The sequence below is a fragment of the Mya arenaria genome, chromosome 9, assembly GCF_026914265.1.
Source record: "Mya arenaria isolate MELC-2E11 chromosome 9, ASM2691426v1".
NCBI classification, from domain to species: domain Eukaryota; kingdom Metazoa; phylum Mollusca; class Bivalvia; order Myida; family Myidae; genus Mya; species Mya arenaria.
In genome coordinates this window covers 63,124,223-63,143,209 of record NC_069130.1, presented here as the reverse complement: position 1 = coordinate 63,143,209, position 18,987 = coordinate 63,124,223, and the positions used below count along the sequence as shown (strand labels likewise).

Below are 18,987 nucleotides of genomic sequence, written 5' to 3'. Positions count from 1 at the left end.
TCACTTGTAGTTTAATATGAATATCTTGAATGTTTTTCTAGAGAAAGCTAATGTTTTGACAAGCTGCTGACAAAAAAACACATGTTCTTGACAGAAGTGTGTTAGCATTTGCTTCCTACAAATACTGTTGATTTAATTAAAGATAAAGAAAATGACTGCAGAATGAAATATTGGAGCATTGTGTTGTAGGACAAGTTCTTTAAACTGTAGAACGTCTTACTAGAAATTACAGTAAACATGGTATATTAGTTGAATCATTTATTTGTTCACAAACCCAGAAAATAAAAGTGCACTACACTTATATGAATACATACCGTACAGTTCCATCATGATGTCATAATACACAATTATAACAGAAAATGACAATGCACACATAGCTTTATTATGCTACCATAGACACAGTATGTATTATTATGACATTTTTACACTTAGCAGTCTTGGTTGTAATAAGCAGTTTCTATTTTCTAAGGATTTCAGTTTTTACCTATGACCTTTGTAAATTGCCACCAAAATTTAGGCATTCTAGATAAACATATTGATTTCAGTCAAAAATTGCTTAAAAACGGCATAAACATTGATACATCCATTAAGTGGTATGTTATGTACCGTAGTCTACTGTCAATATAATCTCCCACATATAAATATAAAAATAGCCATGAGCAGAGAAATTGTTCTGACATGCAGAAATTGTTGATACCCATCCGATTCTTCTAGACTGAAGCATAGCCGATATTATACATTACCAAAATGTGAAAGTTAAATGAGACAATAGATGTGGGCTATCCCAGTCATAAACAAAAATACATAAACATAAACTACATTTAAAAATGTGTAATACATATAAATATATATATATATATAATTTCGTTAATACTTAATGGAAAACATTAATTAAAACATGTATCAATACAACTATTCAAAGAAACATTTTCCTACCAACATAAGAATATTGACAGTTTTTTATTGGTATTTGTTTTTTGTGTATAATAGTCATGTGGGTTTGCTTGTAAATCACCATGGAGAATCTCTTTGACATGATGTAATTACGCTACTAAACAGGCCCCAGCTTATCATGATTTTCTTAAAAATCATTTCCTATAATAGTCTCAAAACTCCGTAAATGAAAAAAATAATCTAATTATACAAAAACAATAATAAGTGAGCTTAACTTTATCCTGTAATAAGAGAGTTGAGTTGTTTCGAGAAAAAAAACAGGCTTCGAACAAATGTGTGTACTGTTTGAAGTATTACAACAGCAACTTAAGGGCCAAGCCTAGCAGTCCAGTAACATGTGCACATGTAGTCTGTATAGGGCCATCAGCGTGCGTACAATAAAATATCATCAGGGGTGAGGGTGGTCTAATGGTATAGGTCTCCATCTCACAACAAAGAGGTTGTGGCTTTCATCTCCTGATAAGGTACTTTCTCATGGCCTCTCATAAAAGACACAGTACTGGTTTTTGCCCAGAAACAAGACTCGAGAGTGATTCATAACAGCATTCAGCTGTGTTTACAATCAAGCAAAATAAATTAGTATTAACCAAAATATTGTACGATGAAGAATGTCAATGTGGCATATTTAAGTGAGCTTCGCAAAATCAATTTATTCCTTAAAACTGACAGATAAAGCTCTTAGTTTTGAAATAATAATTACTACCACTCAGCAAGGTTAACTTGAAAAAGCAGTCGTATGTTACCTGCATTGACAAGATGTCCCTTATTGTACATAATCGGGAATGTTCAAGTCAAGTCATAATATACCACATACATTCATCATAAAGTACAAAACCTTTTTAATTCTTATAGATAGATACCAGCCTTTGTTCTAACTGAAATTAATACTGAGCATTGACTCTTCAAATCATTTGATATCTAAACATACAGCTAATATAAACAATCAAACTCGTATTAAACATTAACATTTTTAAAATATATGTAAAAACCAAAATATCCATGCACTTTACATAGAAAATAATTCCTATGCCCTTTCTGCGAAACCATCCCACAACAGTACACCATACACAATCATGTATTATCACAGATTCATGTGTTAACAACAACAACAAAGGCTGATTTAAAAGGCTTATCAGGGGTCATATTCATAAAGCATATCAGTGATTCTTTTCAAAGTCCATTTTTTTTGACAACCAAGATTCTTGCTTACGGCCTCAGGCCAGCTTAGCTTAATCCTGTTATAAGAGACTTAAGATGTTTCGGGAAATGGGGCCAGTTGTTCAAAAGAAACAAAACAGGCTTGACACATTGGTGTGTAGAGTATGAAGTATGGAATTGCAAATATTTTTTGACAACAAGATTCTTGAATCAGGTACCAACTTATCGAAAGATTTTAGCATGACAAGCTTAAGTAGCATATTTCATAATGCCAGATTTCTTACTTAACTTTTGAAAAATAAAAAATTAGTTTGTAGTAGTCAAAATAAAGATAATTTTCCTTTTAAAGTTCAAAAACTTTTACATTTAATAATGTAAATATTACACAAATTATACCGAAACAAAAAAAATCAACTTGTCTTAACCCTGTGACTAAGGGACTTACGGTGCTTGCGAAAATTTGGCCTGAACAATATCCAAAACGAGAGCACCAAAAGCTGATACTGGTGCATGTCTGTTGGCATAGCTGGACCATTATTTTAATAAGTCAAAATAAGAAGCCTTGTTATTCATGTCATTGGACACAGTTTATCAATTTCCTGCCCATCCCGAGCCCTATACTCATTGTTTTTCCTGATGGCATTTACTCTTAAATATGTACATTCTGTGGATGAACTGTTATTGCACTTCAAAAGATGAAAAAATTACTCCTTGAATATGACAAAAAAATCTGTTTTTTTTCTTTTAAAGACCTTTACCTTTTTCCTCATATTTTTACATAAAATAATTGCATCTTAAAATACAAGGATTATTTCTACCAAAAAAAATGAATAAATGAATAATTGGGCTGATAAAATAAATTATTTGGAATTCTTCATAATTATATTGCACAAAATATTCAATAACAACAAATTTATCATACAACATTAATAAAATTTTACACTGGTCAGATTAAAAATGTTTATCATATATTTGAGAAATGACATGACAGAGAATTTGTTTCATCTAGCTAACAAACACAAACAAACATCAATAAAAAACTAAAACTAAAACAATTGAAAGACACCTGAACAGAACAGAACAAAACAGAACATTCACCAGAAGATCAAGGACCCATGTGGCCGAATATCATACAAAAAGGCAATGTGTACATGTTCATACTTATATATGAACTTTCATACATTACAGACAACATACAATATACCAATCACAACAACAATTAACATTGTAACAATACTTTTGAAAGATATTATAAGTGATTATATTTTTTAATATATGTATATACGGTACATGTATGAACATGTGCGACATCTGGTATACATTATGATGGACATTAGCCCGACTTGAGACAGGACAGGGTGCTACAAAAAAGATACATTGTATTGCGCTGTGAAGAACAATTTCTATTTTGATTTTGAATAAAAAAATTGAAAATAGTGTTTAATTGAAGTAATTTTAAGTTTCAACTGCTAATTATGCAAAGTTTGTATCCATTTATAATCATACAATAAGTTTTCATTACAAAAACAAAAGACTCTTTGATTACTGTAAGCATTGAATTCTGTGAAGGCAACAGTGTGTTCAATTTTGTGTCATGATGGTTAAAGGGGCACGGGACAGCCCCTTTTATAGCTGCCAAGCTAAATTCATATACATAGTTAGAACAACATTTCCCAAATACAGTGGCTTACTTTAAGAATTTGAATTTTGAGGGCAGAAGGGGGCAGAAGCATCCCCCTTTTTAAACTGACAAGCTAAAACCTTTAACATATTTAAAATTAACTATTCATATTTAAAAATAACATTAAAACAAGATTTCCCAATACATATTTAAAACAATATCCCCCAAACAGTGGTTTAATTTCATTTCAATGAATATTACTGTTACTGTTAATATATGTATCATAACTTAGATCAGACTTATAAAGCAAACTTTGTTAACTCAAAGGGTTAAACATTTTACATGAAACTATCAACTTAAACTTATTTTAAGAATTGATAAATAACTTGTTTGTTTTTTTCACAACAGATTTCTTGAAAATAGTGTTTTCTAAATATTGTTTACAAGTTTACTTCCAAAACTCCAGTTCATGATAACATACCAGCATGAGTATATGAGACAAAGAAATACATAATAACATGTTACAGCCTATGTTTACAAAGTCATCTATTTCAGATAGGTTCAACATTCCAACTAGCCAGTGAAAAACCTCAGGTTCAACATTCCAACTAGCCAATGAAAAGCCTCAGGTTCAACATTCAAACTAGCCAATGAAAAACCTCAGGTTCAACATTCCAAATAGCCAATGAAAAGCCTCAGATTCAACATTCCAACTAGCCAATTAAAAGCCTCCATACAACTTGTACTCGACAATATGTATACATGTATTCTGAACAGCCACATATCAAGATTTAACTTATGATTCTATTATTTTACAGTCTTGTTTCATAGCAATATAATGCCCTCATTTTGACAAAAGTTGTCATAGCAACAGTTATATGACAATATATCTTTATATTAGCACAGATTTAACATTTCAACTGTTAGAATACAACCTATATTTACAAGTAATTTCACTTGTTATGTTACAATAAGACTTGGAAATATAATCAACATGTTTAACATTGTTCATGTTCGAACATGTCTTAAAAAAAAGATACTTCATAGGTTATTTTACACCTGAACCACATACACCCATCAAAATTATTAAGGGTCTAAAAATTACGTATACATTACAATTCCGATACAACTTTCACATGTTCACCTAGATTCACTCTTGCTTTCTAGCAACTAATGTTTTTCTCATTATTTCTGTAAGCAAGCTTACAATAGGTTTTTGTAGTGACCTTTATTAATCTTGTTGAGTGTATTTCAGCTATTATGCATTAATAAATGTGTGTATAAAAGTTCAAAGACAGTGGTAGACTATTTGGTTGCTTATACTTAAAAAATGTAAAAATAGACAAAATATTAAAAATCAAAGAATGCAGCATTTTTATGACTAGATAGCTATGAAAACCTAAGTTGATTATTAGAAATGTATGAAAAGGTAAGTTGATAATTAAAACCAATTTCTTTTACTAATTCAAAACTCGTCGTGTAAGATTCTACGAACATTAACTACTTTGCTTTCAATGAAGATGTCTTTGTGGTCTTCTATTTCACTCCAAGAAATACAACTGTCATTATCATCATCTAAATTATCAACTAGACTCTTGGCATCGACACGCGCATTTTCTTCACTTCGAGGGTCGATGTACATCTGGAAAATATCAAGAAGGAAAACTGTAAACAAGGTGGTCTTTAAAAACATCTAGTTTACTTTTTGTGTTAATGCTGTTTATATAAAACCAGGGGTCGACACTAACCATTTTCCCAAGGGATCCCGAAGGGACACCAACATCTGAAATCAGGTGTCCCTTCCTGAAATTAAGAGTCCCTTACATTTTTTACATTTTTTTTCATTAATGAGCCTGTTTTAATATTAAATTGAACATACAAATCCAGTGCCTTTTACTTTTCAATTTGTAATTCAAGTATACACCATATTATACATGTTTTCAACAGCATGCAATGACAAGTTAGTTATAGCACAATGTCACCCATGTGAACCTCTGGCAATGGCAGAGAGGAAGATTTGGGTCTTAAGTCGGTAGATTGGGTTCAAAAGTGGTAGAATGTCACACAATGGGTAGAATGTCACACAATGGGTACAATGTAAACAAAAACTTGATGTTGTTACTATTTTTAGATTTTCGGAAAATACGCATTAAAAATGCCATGGTTTAGGGTCTTGTCAGATGTCATTGCTTTTGATTGAAAAAACAATAGGAATATTACATCTGGCTTGTGAATCAATCAGACTGCCCAACAAGTGTAGTGCATACTGGAAGAGCAGACAACTGGAAAATAGTGTATGTTTATTTTCGGGCCAAAATATCATAATTTTTTTATCCATTGATTGAAGATAAATAATAAAACTTTGGGAATTTTATTTCTATAATGTTTTGATCAAGGCATAAAACAAAGAATGCTGAATAGTAGGATGGCTTCCCAGAAAACTAGTTCCGTAGGATGCCAGTCTTTTGTGCCGTAAATGTTACTGTAACAACTCGATGGTCGCATCATTAAGGCATCAATGTCAGCAGTTTTGGCATCTTTTTGGGCGGTTCTGACACATGAGCAAACTAGTTCACCATAATTATTGTACCGATTATAAAAGTCCGTCACCTCTGACACCATAATTATTGTACCGATTATTAAAGTCCGTCACCTCTGACCTTGTTGATAATGTAAACAACAAAGTGGAAGCGTTAAACCGCATGCGCACTGTGAAATGACCTGTTTATTTATAGATTCATGACGTAACTATAGTGAAAAGGTCAGCCATACTTTCGCTTTAGTGAGTGCGACGTATTAATATTAATATCTTTTTCACATGCACTGTCAAGAAAGTTAGGGGGACCGTAATTTAGGTAATTAATTCATGAAACGCTATTTATTTATTGATATTTAGCTTTTATCGGTCAAAATTTAAGTGTCCCGACGGAATACCGGACTTTGAAGTTCAGGTGTTCCTCCCGAAAAATTGGTGTCCTCGGGATCCCGGGACCCCATTAGTGTCGAACACTGTAAAACATAGAGGGTCAATTCTGTTCATGCTGTATGAACAAAGAAGGGCAAGTCAGTCCATGCTGTATGAACACTGTTGGTCACTTCTGTTCATGCTGTATGAACAAAGAGGGGCAAGTATGTTCATGCTGTATGAACACAGTGGGTCAAGTCTGTTCATGCTGAATGATTGCAGAGTCGCAACTCTGTTCTTGCTGTATGAACACATAGGTGCAAGTCTGTTCATGCTGAATGAACACAGAGGCTCAAGTCTGTTCATGCTGAATGAACACAGAGGCTCAAGTCTGTTCTTGCTGTATGAACACAGAGGCGCAAGTCTGTTCATGCTGTATGAACACAGAGGCTCAAGTCTGTTCTTGCTGTATGAACACAGAGGCGCAAGTCTGTTCATGCTGTATGAACACAGAGGCGCAAGTCTGTTCATGCTGAATGAACACAGAGGCTCAAGTCTGTTCATGCTGTATAAACACAGAAGCGCAAGTTTGTTCATGCTGAATAAACACAGAGGCGCAAGTCTGTTCATGCTGTATAAACACACAGGCGCAAGTCTGTTCATGCTGAATGAACACACAGGCGCAAGTCTGTTCATGCTGAATGAACACAGAGGCGCAAGTCTGTTCATGCTGAATGTACACAGAGGGTGCAAGTCTGTTCATGCTGGATGAACACATAGGTGCAAGTCTGTTCATGCTAGTCTGTTCATGCTGAATGAACACATAGGTGCAAGTCTGTTCATGCTGAATGAACACATAGGTGCAAGTCTGTTCATGCTGAATGAACACAGAGGTGCAAGTCTGTTCATGCTGAATGAACACAGAGGCTCAAGTCTGTTCTTGCTGTATGAACACATAGGTGCAAGTCTGTTCATGCTGTATGAACACATAGGCGCAAGTCTGTTCATGCTGAATGAAAACAGAGGCTGAAGTCTGTTCATGCTGTATAAACACATAGGTGCAAGTCTGTTTATGCTGAATGAACACAGAGGCTCAAGTCTGTTCTTGCTGTATGAACACAGAGGGTCAAGTCTGTTCATGCTGTATAAACACATAGGTGCAAGTCTGTTTATGCTGAATGAACACAGAGGCTGAAGTCTGTTCATGCTGAATGAACACAGAGGCTCAAGTCTGTTCTTGCTGTTTGAACACAGAGGCTCAAGTCTGTTCTTGCTGAATGAACACATAGGTGCTAGTCTGTTCATGCTGAATGAACACATAGGTGCAAGTCTGTTCATGCTGTATGAACACAGATGCTCAAGTCTGTTCTTGCTGTATAAACACAGAGGCGCAAGTCTGTTCATGCTGAATGAACACAGAGGCTGAAGTCTGTTCATGCTGAATAAACACAGAGGCTCAAGTCTGTTCTTGCTGTATGAACACAGAGGCTCAAGTCTGTTCTTGCTGTATAAACACAGAGGCTCAAGTCTGTTCATGCTGAATGAACACAGAGGCTCAAGCAAGTCTGTTCATGCTGAATGAACACAGAGGCGCAAGTCTGTTCATGCTGTATGAACACAGAGGTGCAAGTCTGTTCTTGCTGTATGTACATAGAGGCGCAAGTCTGTTCATGCTGTATGAACACAGAGGCGCAAGTCTGTTCATGCTGTATGAACACAGAGGCGCAAGTCTGTTCATGCTGAATGAACACAGAGGCGCAAGTCTGTTCATGCTGAATGAACACAGAGGCGCAAGTCTGTTCATGCTGAATGAACACAGAGGCTCAAGTCTGTTCATGCTGTATGAACACAGAGGCACAAGTCTGTTCATGCTGAATGAACACAGAGGCGCAAGTCTGTTCATGCTGTATGAACACAGAGGCGCAAGTCTGTTCATGCTGAATGAACACAGAGGCGCAAGTCTGTTCATGCTGAATGAACACAGAGGCGCAAGTCTGTTCATGCTGTATGAACACAGAGGCTCAAGTCTGTTCTTGCTGTATGAACACATAGGTGCAAGTCTGTTCATGCTGAATGAACACAGAGGCTGAAGGCTGTTCATGCTGTATGAAAACAGAGGCGCAAGTCTGTTCATTCTTTATAAACACAGAGGCGCAAGTCTGTTCATGCTGAATGAACACATAGGTGCAAGTCTGTTCATGCTGAATGAACACATATGTGCAAGTCTGTTCATGCTGAATGAACACATAGGTGCAAGTCTGTTCATGCTGAATGAACACATAGGTGCAAGTCTGTTCATGCTGAATGAACACATAGGTGCAAGTCTGTTCATGCTGAATGAACACATAAGTGCAAGCATGTTCATGCTGAATGAACACATAGATAGGTGCAAGTCTGTTCAAGCTGTGTTAATCCAGACTTGCAAGTTGAAGGGCACATTTGGTCATGCTGTATAAACACAGAAGAGCAAACAGTCCACATCCTGTTTAATCGGAGAAGGGCTATTTTGTTCAACCTATATGAGCACATGATTGGCAAGCCCTTCATCCTACATTTATATAGAAACACAAAAATAATTTACTGTAATTAATTCTTTATTTCTAGAATTATTGACAAGCTAAAAGCACATACCAACAACTCCTTATCTGTAGCTTTCCCGTCATGATCAGCATCAATCTGGTTCCTGAACTCTACACTGCGCTGCTTCTTCCAGGAATTATCCAGCTTCTTCTGTTCTTCATCATCAATATCGCCCAGCGGTAAGGTCACAAACTCATCCTCCGTTAGAACATGATCCTCGTTCTTGTCTGAAATATGGTGTTTGAATATGACATTGATTTTATCATCAGCAACATTGATTGCATCATTTTATTGTTAAGCAAAAAAGTGACAAATTCGAACTCTGTTAGAAATTGTTTGTTAAGGTAATACATGTTTATCATTCATGATATATTTCTTGAAAGGACATAAAGACCCAGTCATTTGAAATAAATAAATTTTAAGTTAACCTTTTATTAACAGTTTGAAAGAATTGGGGAACCTCGATATTCAGAAATAAATACAACAGGTTATTTTTGATATTGTAAGTTTTATCATGCCAAATATGGTTTACTTAGAACTACAATTGTGTGAATCAGATGTGTTGCTTGTCGAGATGTGCCATTATATTTCTATTAATGGTCACAATGACCTTTGACCTACCCAAAAATAAATAGAGGTCATTTACTGACCATGCTCAATGTGCATACCAAGTTTTGAAGATTGCAAAAAGGATGACTTTCAAAACTTACTGATCAAACTACCGATTAGTTTCTAATAAAGTTCACCATGACAATGGGAAATAAGCAAACCTAGGGACTCCATAATGGTTTTGACCATGTTTGCCAGTGCCTGCGTGCTCTGTTCGGGATGTCTGAAGGCCAGAAACTCCTCCTTTGAGAGCTTGTTATCTATGGGGTTTATGTCCGCCTCCGTCCACTTGAACTTGTAACGTATTAACTGCTCACGCTCTGAAGTGTACACTTTTGTTGTTTAACACTGCACAGCAATTAACGCAGTAGAAAAATGTATAAAACACACATCAAGGTATACAAAATACTAGGAACAAACCAATCATCTATGGCCGTACCAAATTGATTCTATAGTTAGTGCCAGGTTTTATTACGAAACCTACCTACCAAGCTAATAAAAACAAACAAACAGGTGTCGTAGGCAAAAGAGGATCTTATTAATCTCTTTACAACAAATAACCTTGATAGTTAATGAAAATCATAACAAATTATCGTACATGACAACGTCATATTCTTCTAGAAAATAGTCTGATATAAGAAAATATTTACCCCCGTTTTAGAGACGTAGACCAAATAAAAGTTTGTTCAATAAGCTACATCTGATAAAGAAGATCTGTTAAGAAAACTTATTATGTATATTTACAACCCATTTAAATTTAGATCAGTTGAGTTTTTATGCATTCTCATATATTGTATGGGTATTATGTGTCTTTTTATATTTATTCATGTAATGTTTTTGATATTGAAAATTTAGTAACATACGATTATATTCTTGATTTACCATCATGTGTGAGAGACTTATTTTTAGAGATACACTCAATTTTTGTAATTGACTAATTCTTATCTAAATCAAAATAAGTGTGCTTTTAAACAGAAACATGATTGCTAAAAATACATATTTTTCATATGTATTCAATATAATTTTTCATTTTGTCCAATACTTTCTGTATAGGTTTTGTTTTACGAATTACGAATGTTAAACGAATCTCAGGACAATTATTTAATAATATGTTTTACTCTTTGATATGATAATTATAAAAAAAAATACCAAAATGTAAAAAAAAAGGAGACGGAGACTGGGTTCGAACTGGTGTCGCCAAAATTGCAGTCCAGTATTGTATCCACTGTGCCACGCAGGCTTACCCTAAACAGTTGGAATATTTAAGCTATATACCTAACTTGGTAATATCACGTGATAACATCGACGAGCCAATCACGCATAAGAAACGAATTCTACTAGGTAGACATACCTAGTAATCTTGTTTAATGGAAAAATACGAAAAAACTGCGAAAAATAAATTAATTGTAAACTATGTGGTACTTCAGTTAGTAAGTTTCAATGCACTGTACACATCTATATGTCAGTTTTGGACAATTTTCTTTTTTTCTCGCTATTTCATCAAATGGAGTACAGCCCCTTTAAGTTGAATCTTGACAATATGTCATTATTGAAGCCATTATATACAATGATTCTTTGCATAACTTCACCAAAAACATAGTTAAATAAACCAGTATTATTTGATTAAGGTAAGAATATTAGAGTATAAAAGATTATTATTTAAACTTTTTCTTGTAGATTATATAGACGCTTAAATAGTTTTACCTTGGTAATCTAGGTCAATGTCGTAATCCTCAACATGTTTCTTCGCCTGCTCTGATGGGTAGCCCTTGGCCAACAGGAAGTGGATGTAGTACTCCTTCCAGTCCACAAGACCTGGGGTAAACATGAGCTAAGCATTTGGTTTACTGAGAAATCATTATTCTTGCATACCGGACGTGTGTTTCCAGTTATGTGACCGGTGCTGGAAAAACTCATCTTACACCCCCCATGTAAGATGAGTCATGCACAACAACGCGCCACTTCTGATTTTGTTTATTGTATGATTTTATGAAAAGTAAATTAGGCCATTTCAATAAAACGCAATCAAATATATAGGTATGCAAGACCTTTGATTAAAATTGACAATAAATAATAGTAAAAACGTGATTTTTAGAGGAACTATTTGACGAGTGATTTAAAATTACTGCGCTTTATCTGTAAACAAAGTCGCACGCGCTTTTTGGTGAAATGTACAAAAGTGTGTTTTCTACGTCAAATTTTTCACAAATTGATAATTTTAGATATGCAAGAAAAAATATCAATGATGTGTTTCCGGTCTGGATCGAAAAACCGACCCTCGGGCACACTGCGTGGCCGGTAACTCTGCAAGCCTTGTCACCAGTTTACGCGCGTGCCCTCGGGTCAGATTTTTCTATTTGTACCGGAAACACATAAAAGATACTTATAATATTTGTGGGACATTAATTTTCGGTTGCAGTATACAATGCAAGCACCTTAATCATTGTTTATGTTACTATCAATATGAGATATGATACTCAACTTCAATGACAATAAAATTACAGGCATTCAATGTTTTTTGTATTACACTGAAGGAACATTAAAAAGAGCTGTTTGTAACCTCCTCTTCAGGCAAATGTGAAACATGCAGATTATTATTCTTGTGTGTTTGAGTTGGCAACCTTGTTTCTTTGACCAAATATTTAATCGATTATTTTATTAGCTGCATCTCTACTGCGTTGAAAAAAATGCTAAATTAACATTGAATGGCTTCACTTTTTTTATATTCTTAAATAGCGTGCATCTGTATGACCCTTTATTTAGCAATCAAGCAATAATTGACATGAGTAGCTGCGCTAATAGGCATTTATTGTCTGTAGCAAGGTGTCATAATCTGCGTGACGTAGATGACAGACAGCATGAAATCAGAGAACGGTGAATTTTTCGATTTGAAATTTTGATTTTTTATTCAAAAACTGAAAATAAGCAAAGTAAAGTACCCTTGAAATTGTCCTTTTTTAGAAAAACCACAAAATTTCATTCCTACAAATATAAATGATTTCATAGTATATTAATTTATTTTGCTTAATTGTTAAGACATATGAAAGCTGAATCACTCTTGTGTTTTTCCTGGGGAGAAACCTGTACTGTTTCTTTATTAACAGGCCATGAGAAAGTATCCCTGGTGGGGCAGGAATCCACTATCTCTTTGGAATGGGGCAGATACCTATACAACTAGACCACTCTCAAAGCTCTACATTTAACATGACATTGTGCCAATTGTTCAGAACTTCATTAACATTGTTGTTAACTTTCAGAACTACCATCACCACCCAGGTCGCGGTGTTTAAAGACGTGCTCATGACAAGTTAACCCTACCATCACCACCCAGGTCGAGGTGTTTAAAGACGTGCTCATGACAAGTTAACCCTACCATCACCACCCAGGATGAGGTGTTTAAAGACGTGCTCATGACAAGTTAACCCTACCATAACCACCCAGGATGAGGTGTTTAAAGACGTGCTCATGACAAGTTAACCCTACCATAACCACCCAGGATGAGGTGTTTAAAGACGTGCTCATGACATGTTAACCCTACCATAACCACCCAGGATGAGGTGTTTAAAGATGTGCTCATGACAAGTTAACCCTACCATCACCACCCAGGATGAGGTGTTTAAAGATGTGCTCGTGACTAGTTAACCCTACCATCACCACCCAGGATGAGGTGTTTAAAGATGTGCTTGTGACAAGTTAACCCTACCATCACCACCCAGGATGAGGTGTTTAAAGACGTGCTCATGACAAGTTAACCCTACCATCAGCATCAGGGTCGATGTGTTTAAAGATGTGCTCATGACAAGTTAACCCTACCATCACCACCCAGGATGAGGTGTTTAAAGACGTGCTCATGACAAGTTAACCCTACCATCAGCATCAGGGTCGATGTGTTTAAAGATGTGCTCATGACAAGTTAACCCTACCATCAGCATCAGGGTCGAGGTGTTTAAAGATGTGCTCATGACAAGTTAACCCTACCATCACCATCAGGGTCGAGGTGTTTAAAGATGTGCTCATGACAAGTTAACCCTACCATCACCATCAGGGTCGATGTGTTTAAAGATGTGCTCAAGACAAGTTAAGCCTACCATCACCATCAGGGTCGATGTGTTTAAAGATGTGCTCATGACAAGTTAACCCTACCATCACCATCAGGGTCAAGGTGTTTAAAGATGTGCTCATGACAAGTTTACCCCACCATCACCACCCAGGGTCGATGTGTTTAAAGATGTGCTCATGACAAGTTAACCCTACCATCACCATCAGGGTCAAGGTGTTTAAAGATGTGCTCATTCTCTTCCAACCCCTCATCAAAATGTTCCTCAGTCTTCTTTTTGATCCAGCTTTCCAGCTCCGGGATACACAGACGGTTGTCTGCATCCTCATCCACTCTAGAATGAATTTGGAGGACACTCAATATAAAAGGCCATTACCGGGTACACATATAGCATCACTGTTCTTAAAAGGTTCTTGAACCAATGTAGCTAAATGGATAACATGTTATGAATAATTGATATAAGCAATGAATGAATTCAATGAAGTATGACCATAAGATTGACTAAATTTGTTAATTGATTAATACCCACCAGGCATGAGGTGGAAATCCTTATTTGCCAAGATACACTACTGCACTGAGAATACCAATACTGTGTCAATAGCTTTCTTTTGTGGAAATACTTTAGTACACTCTGGTTGTTCTGATGGTTAAATATAATCGAACATTTATCAAAAAGCTCTGTCAACATCAGTGACAATGTGAAAGAGATTTTGTCTTAACTGATTTTTTTTACCATCTTGCCTCCATAGAAAACAAATACTTACCAAAATTTAATTATAAGTCTTTCAAATTCGTTAAATTAATGGAACTGATTAATGCTAAAGGAATGAATAATAACAATTTAGTACTGGTACTTTGTAAGTATTTGAAAAAAGCCTTAAGCTGAAACAAGAAAGCGTTTAATAAAGGATGAATAACAATTTAGTTTGATTAATTAATGGGTATAATTCTATTGTAAGAAAGTGTGGAAATATAAACAACTCTTAAACAGGGACTACCATTTGCAGTCCAGTTAACATTTTCCTATCTGAACATTTCCCATTCTTACTTGGTGAAGATGTCCTTCAGCTTTGACTCAGCAATATCAGAATCGTCACCTTCAATCTCCTCGTGCTCCCCAAGAAATATCTCTTTTTTGAAATCCTATAGAAAGATGCAAGAAAAGGATAAAGATCTCTGCAACTAAAGAGGAGGGATTAATACACATATTTTCTTATTAATACTTTTAAAACTGGATGAATAAAAGTTTCAGCTCAATTGTGCTTATATGATGGGTGGAAACAAGTACTGGTGCCCATTTTGAGAGCCTGCGAAATATCCCCTAGTGAGGATAGATTCCACAAACTTGCGGTTGAGAGGCGAATCTAACTAGTAAAGCACACGATCATCCTCACCCTGTCATTTATGTCATTTTGTAAGACAGTGACAAAATATATCTCAACCTTATTGATCATGCCGTCTTTCTCCAGCTTAACAGCATCAAGATGATCAGGGGGCTGCAGCTCATCCACTGTCAGTTTCTCAGCTTCATTGACCACCGGTATGTCTGCATGAACATCCTTGGTATCTGGGGTTACATTATACTAATTTATTTCATTTCCAATATTGCAAATATTATATAAGTCTCATTTTGTAGACTGCGTAAATAAACTTTAATTAGAAAAATCAAATAAAGCTTGTTTACTTAAAGCTGCATTTTTTGTCTTGGAACGAGCATTTTTTTGCTTAACTATCTGCAAACCAATGATATAAGACTGCTGACAAAAATTCAGATGGTAGATTTTCATATTTCTTTTCGAAAATTAATGTTTTATGCTTTAAACCGTTACTAACAGTTTAAGAAAAATGCATAAAACATCAATTTTTGAAATTTAATATAAAAATTTGCGATCTGATTTTTTGTCAGCAGTCTTACATAACCGGTTTCCATGGATTTTCGCAAGAATGGGCTCGTTCCAAGACAAAAATTAAAAGTTGTCAAAATGTTTAATTTGTGAGAGTGCAGCCTTAAGGTCAGAAGTATCGTGAGGTAATTAATGATAATTTCAGAGTGGTATTCAATATTGATCTTACTTGGATCTAAGAACAATGCAGCTTATCAGATAACACGTCATGAATTTCAGAATTATACATTAAATGAAGTCAATGGCATATAAAGAGAAGATTGACTTAAATTGCATTGTGAATACCACATGCTAGCAGATTTGAAGAACAGCTGTTTTTGTATTTGTGGATGTAGTTTTCTACAATGCAATGAAGAAAACAATTAAATTCACTCACGCTTTTCTTCCTGCATTTGTACAACATTTCTTGGTGGGGCAGACATGACTACAGCAATGTTGAATATGACCACAACACATGCTGCTATCTTTAAAATCTTCATTCTAAAAACATACATAAAAATACAGGTATTCCATAAGCGCAGCTTTTGCGAAGATGTTACTCATTTTACTTGAACAGTGCAGTACAGTATTTCTACAAAAAAAAAATATCAGGGTGCAACACCCATTCATAACTGTTTTGTTTAAACGTAATGTATATAAAAAAAAATAGTTAAACAACTATACATGCTTTCATTTGCATTGAGCGTGCACTGTCATGTTTTAGTTCAGGTTTTTTCTCCGCTTATTTGTGAATGGGCCCAGAACCCTTTAAATTGTGGAAAAACAGACACTAAATGGTGTAAAAGCCAGATGATTATTGAAAAATTGCTAGATATGGGACAGGGCTTCCATTTAAAAATTGGAAAAATGAATTAATTTTGGAAGTTTTTCACTGAAATGTAGAAGTTAGTCTCCCGAATACAATACCTTTATCCACTATTTTTCAACTAGCTAAGTATGTTAAAAAAATCAAGTATTTTGCAACTTTAACTTGCCAAATTCAAAGACTTATAATAATTCATTTTACTTAAAGACTGATTGAAATTGTGATCATAAAATTAATATTGACACAAGGTTTTGATTTTTTCAACTTTCAAGCTTTCTTCTTTGGAAGTTTTCTTTAAAATTATGGAAGTTTTTATACTTCTAAGGAGTCAATTTGGAAGTTTTAACCAATTTCTAGGGAGTAATATACTTCCAAACTTCCTTCAATGGAAGCCGTGATGAGACCAAATATAACAATGCTATTAAATGGAGACTTCCATGCTAAAATAAACCTATATATACAAGAATGGAATTACCTCATAGTTGTTATAATTAAAGTTTATTAATAAGCATACCCGGTAATTATTAAAGTAACACATATTCTAAATATCCATTGAAGTCTCATAAGATTGTCGCGACTTTCACTTTACTTTATGTCACTCTCAAAAATGGTCCTTGTACAAGCAGTTGTGTTTGTTTTTTGCAGCAAAAGTAGGTGGTCAATTATTTCTAGTGCCCAAACAATTATTCATCATGCAGATTAAAGCAACTTCAGGTCAGATCATTTTGGACACAAAATAATAAAATCATACATTTTCATTTACATTAACTTAAAACATCTACAGTTCAGTTAGTTCAGCAGGCTGATTCTGTCACTTCTTTTGTTCAACAAGGATAATTAGATTTTGGGAATTTTCATTTGTTGAATTTTTTTTAACAGGATTATATATCATCTCTTTATCTAGCACTTTCCTAGAAATGATAGTTGAACTTAATAGTGAGCATCAGGGCATTTTGACCCAGTTACTATTTTGGCCTGGACCTATTCGGCCCATTATTGTGTTTATTTGTTTCATTGAATAGTTTGTGCATTTTGTTTGTGTAAATCATATGACGAACAATTGCAAATTTGATCCAGACCTATCATATTTTGGTATTTACATATTGTTTCATCAATGTATGCAATTCATCCAGACAATATGCTCATTATATAAATAGATGTATATGCATGTATAGTATGCACTGTTGCACATATGTGGGAATATTTACCTGATGAAGAACATGAATGTATATAGAACAAATTCTTATAATGCTTACAAAATGGATTATATTTTGGCCTGGATACAGGAGAAGTCATACCAACACAGACTAATATAACATTACACAAACATTGAACAAATTTGATCTAGAACTGAAATAGTCCCATGTCAGATCATTCTGTTGATTAAAGCTAAGTGTGGACAATAACAGAGTAAAACCAAAAACAATTGTTTAATTTTACCCATAAAATATCTAATTATTCACCTCGAATGTGTCAAAGGTTACATGAATTCACTTCAGGTAGTTATTAATATTGTATGAATTCTGACTGGTTGCCTGGTGGTTGTTTTGTTGCAAATATTTCCGCGCTAATATTTTCATTTGATCTCTGTTGGGTATGCCTGACAATGGTCTTTTGAAATAACTAGTAAATTGTAACCATGGCCCCCCCAGGTCCAGGGGTATACTGGGGATAGCTGGGGAAATGGGCCTTGTTTTTACCTTCCAGGTGGCCCTGCAGTGACGGGTGAATGAGGCGGTTTTGTCTTCACAAAAATATAGCAGGAAATGGGCCTAACCTAGGGTCCCTGGGGTGCGGGGGCATTTGGCAGGGATTTTACCATCTGATCATCCATAACACTGCTATTGTAATCATGAGTGTGCTCACGCTAAATTTCAACCAAGTCTCTTAACCTAAGCACTGATTTTAAATAGGCTTGCATGAATATTCATAGATTTTGTTAAATATTAACATGTTCTGAAAGAAAACACATAGATATATTTATTATGTGCTTGTAATTATTCAATGATCCAATTATTTATATTACATACTTCTCAGTTTATCTGGATAATACCTGAGTATCTGCTCATGAGGGGGAAACATAAATCGAACTTGCGACCCTTACTAAGATATTATGAAATGGTTATGAATAATTTAAGTGACATTTGAACATTTGAGGAAAATGGTTAAACACTACAGTACAGGGCTCAGTTGAGCAGTATTGTTAAAATACGACAAAAACTATTTTATAGAATACATTCTTTCATAAGACAATAATTTAATTAATCACATAAAATGGATCATTTATAAATAGCAATAATTATAAAATTGGTTTGTTTACAACTACGTACCTGTAAATTTTGTTGTCGACTTGTAAGTTTGCAATTTTCATAAACAATATTTTTTTACGACACC

The 18,987-nt window shown here is 34.8% G+C and overlaps 1 protein-coding gene across 1 annotated transcript; it reads right to left on the bottom strand.

Moving 5' to 3' along the window:
* Nucleotides 1-243: 243 nt before the first annotated feature.
* Nucleotides 244-18,965, bottom strand: LOC128246477 (45 kDa calcium-binding protein-like). Its single transcript, XM_052964700.1, has 9 exons — nt 18,924-18,965; nt 16,165-16,268; nt 15,327-15,451; nt 14,933-15,027; nt 14,082-14,218; nt 11,532-11,642; nt 9,989-10,147; nt 9,270-9,445; nt 244-5,375 (listed from the first exon to the last, which is right to left on the bottom strand). The coding sequence occupies exons 1-9, from the start codon at nt 18,962-18,964 to the stop codon at nt 5,199-5,201; spliced, it is 1,125 nt and encodes a 374-aa protein (XP_052820660.1). The 5' UTR covers nt 18,965; the 3' UTR covers nt 244-5,198.
* Nucleotides 18,966-18,987: the final 22 nt, after the last annotated feature.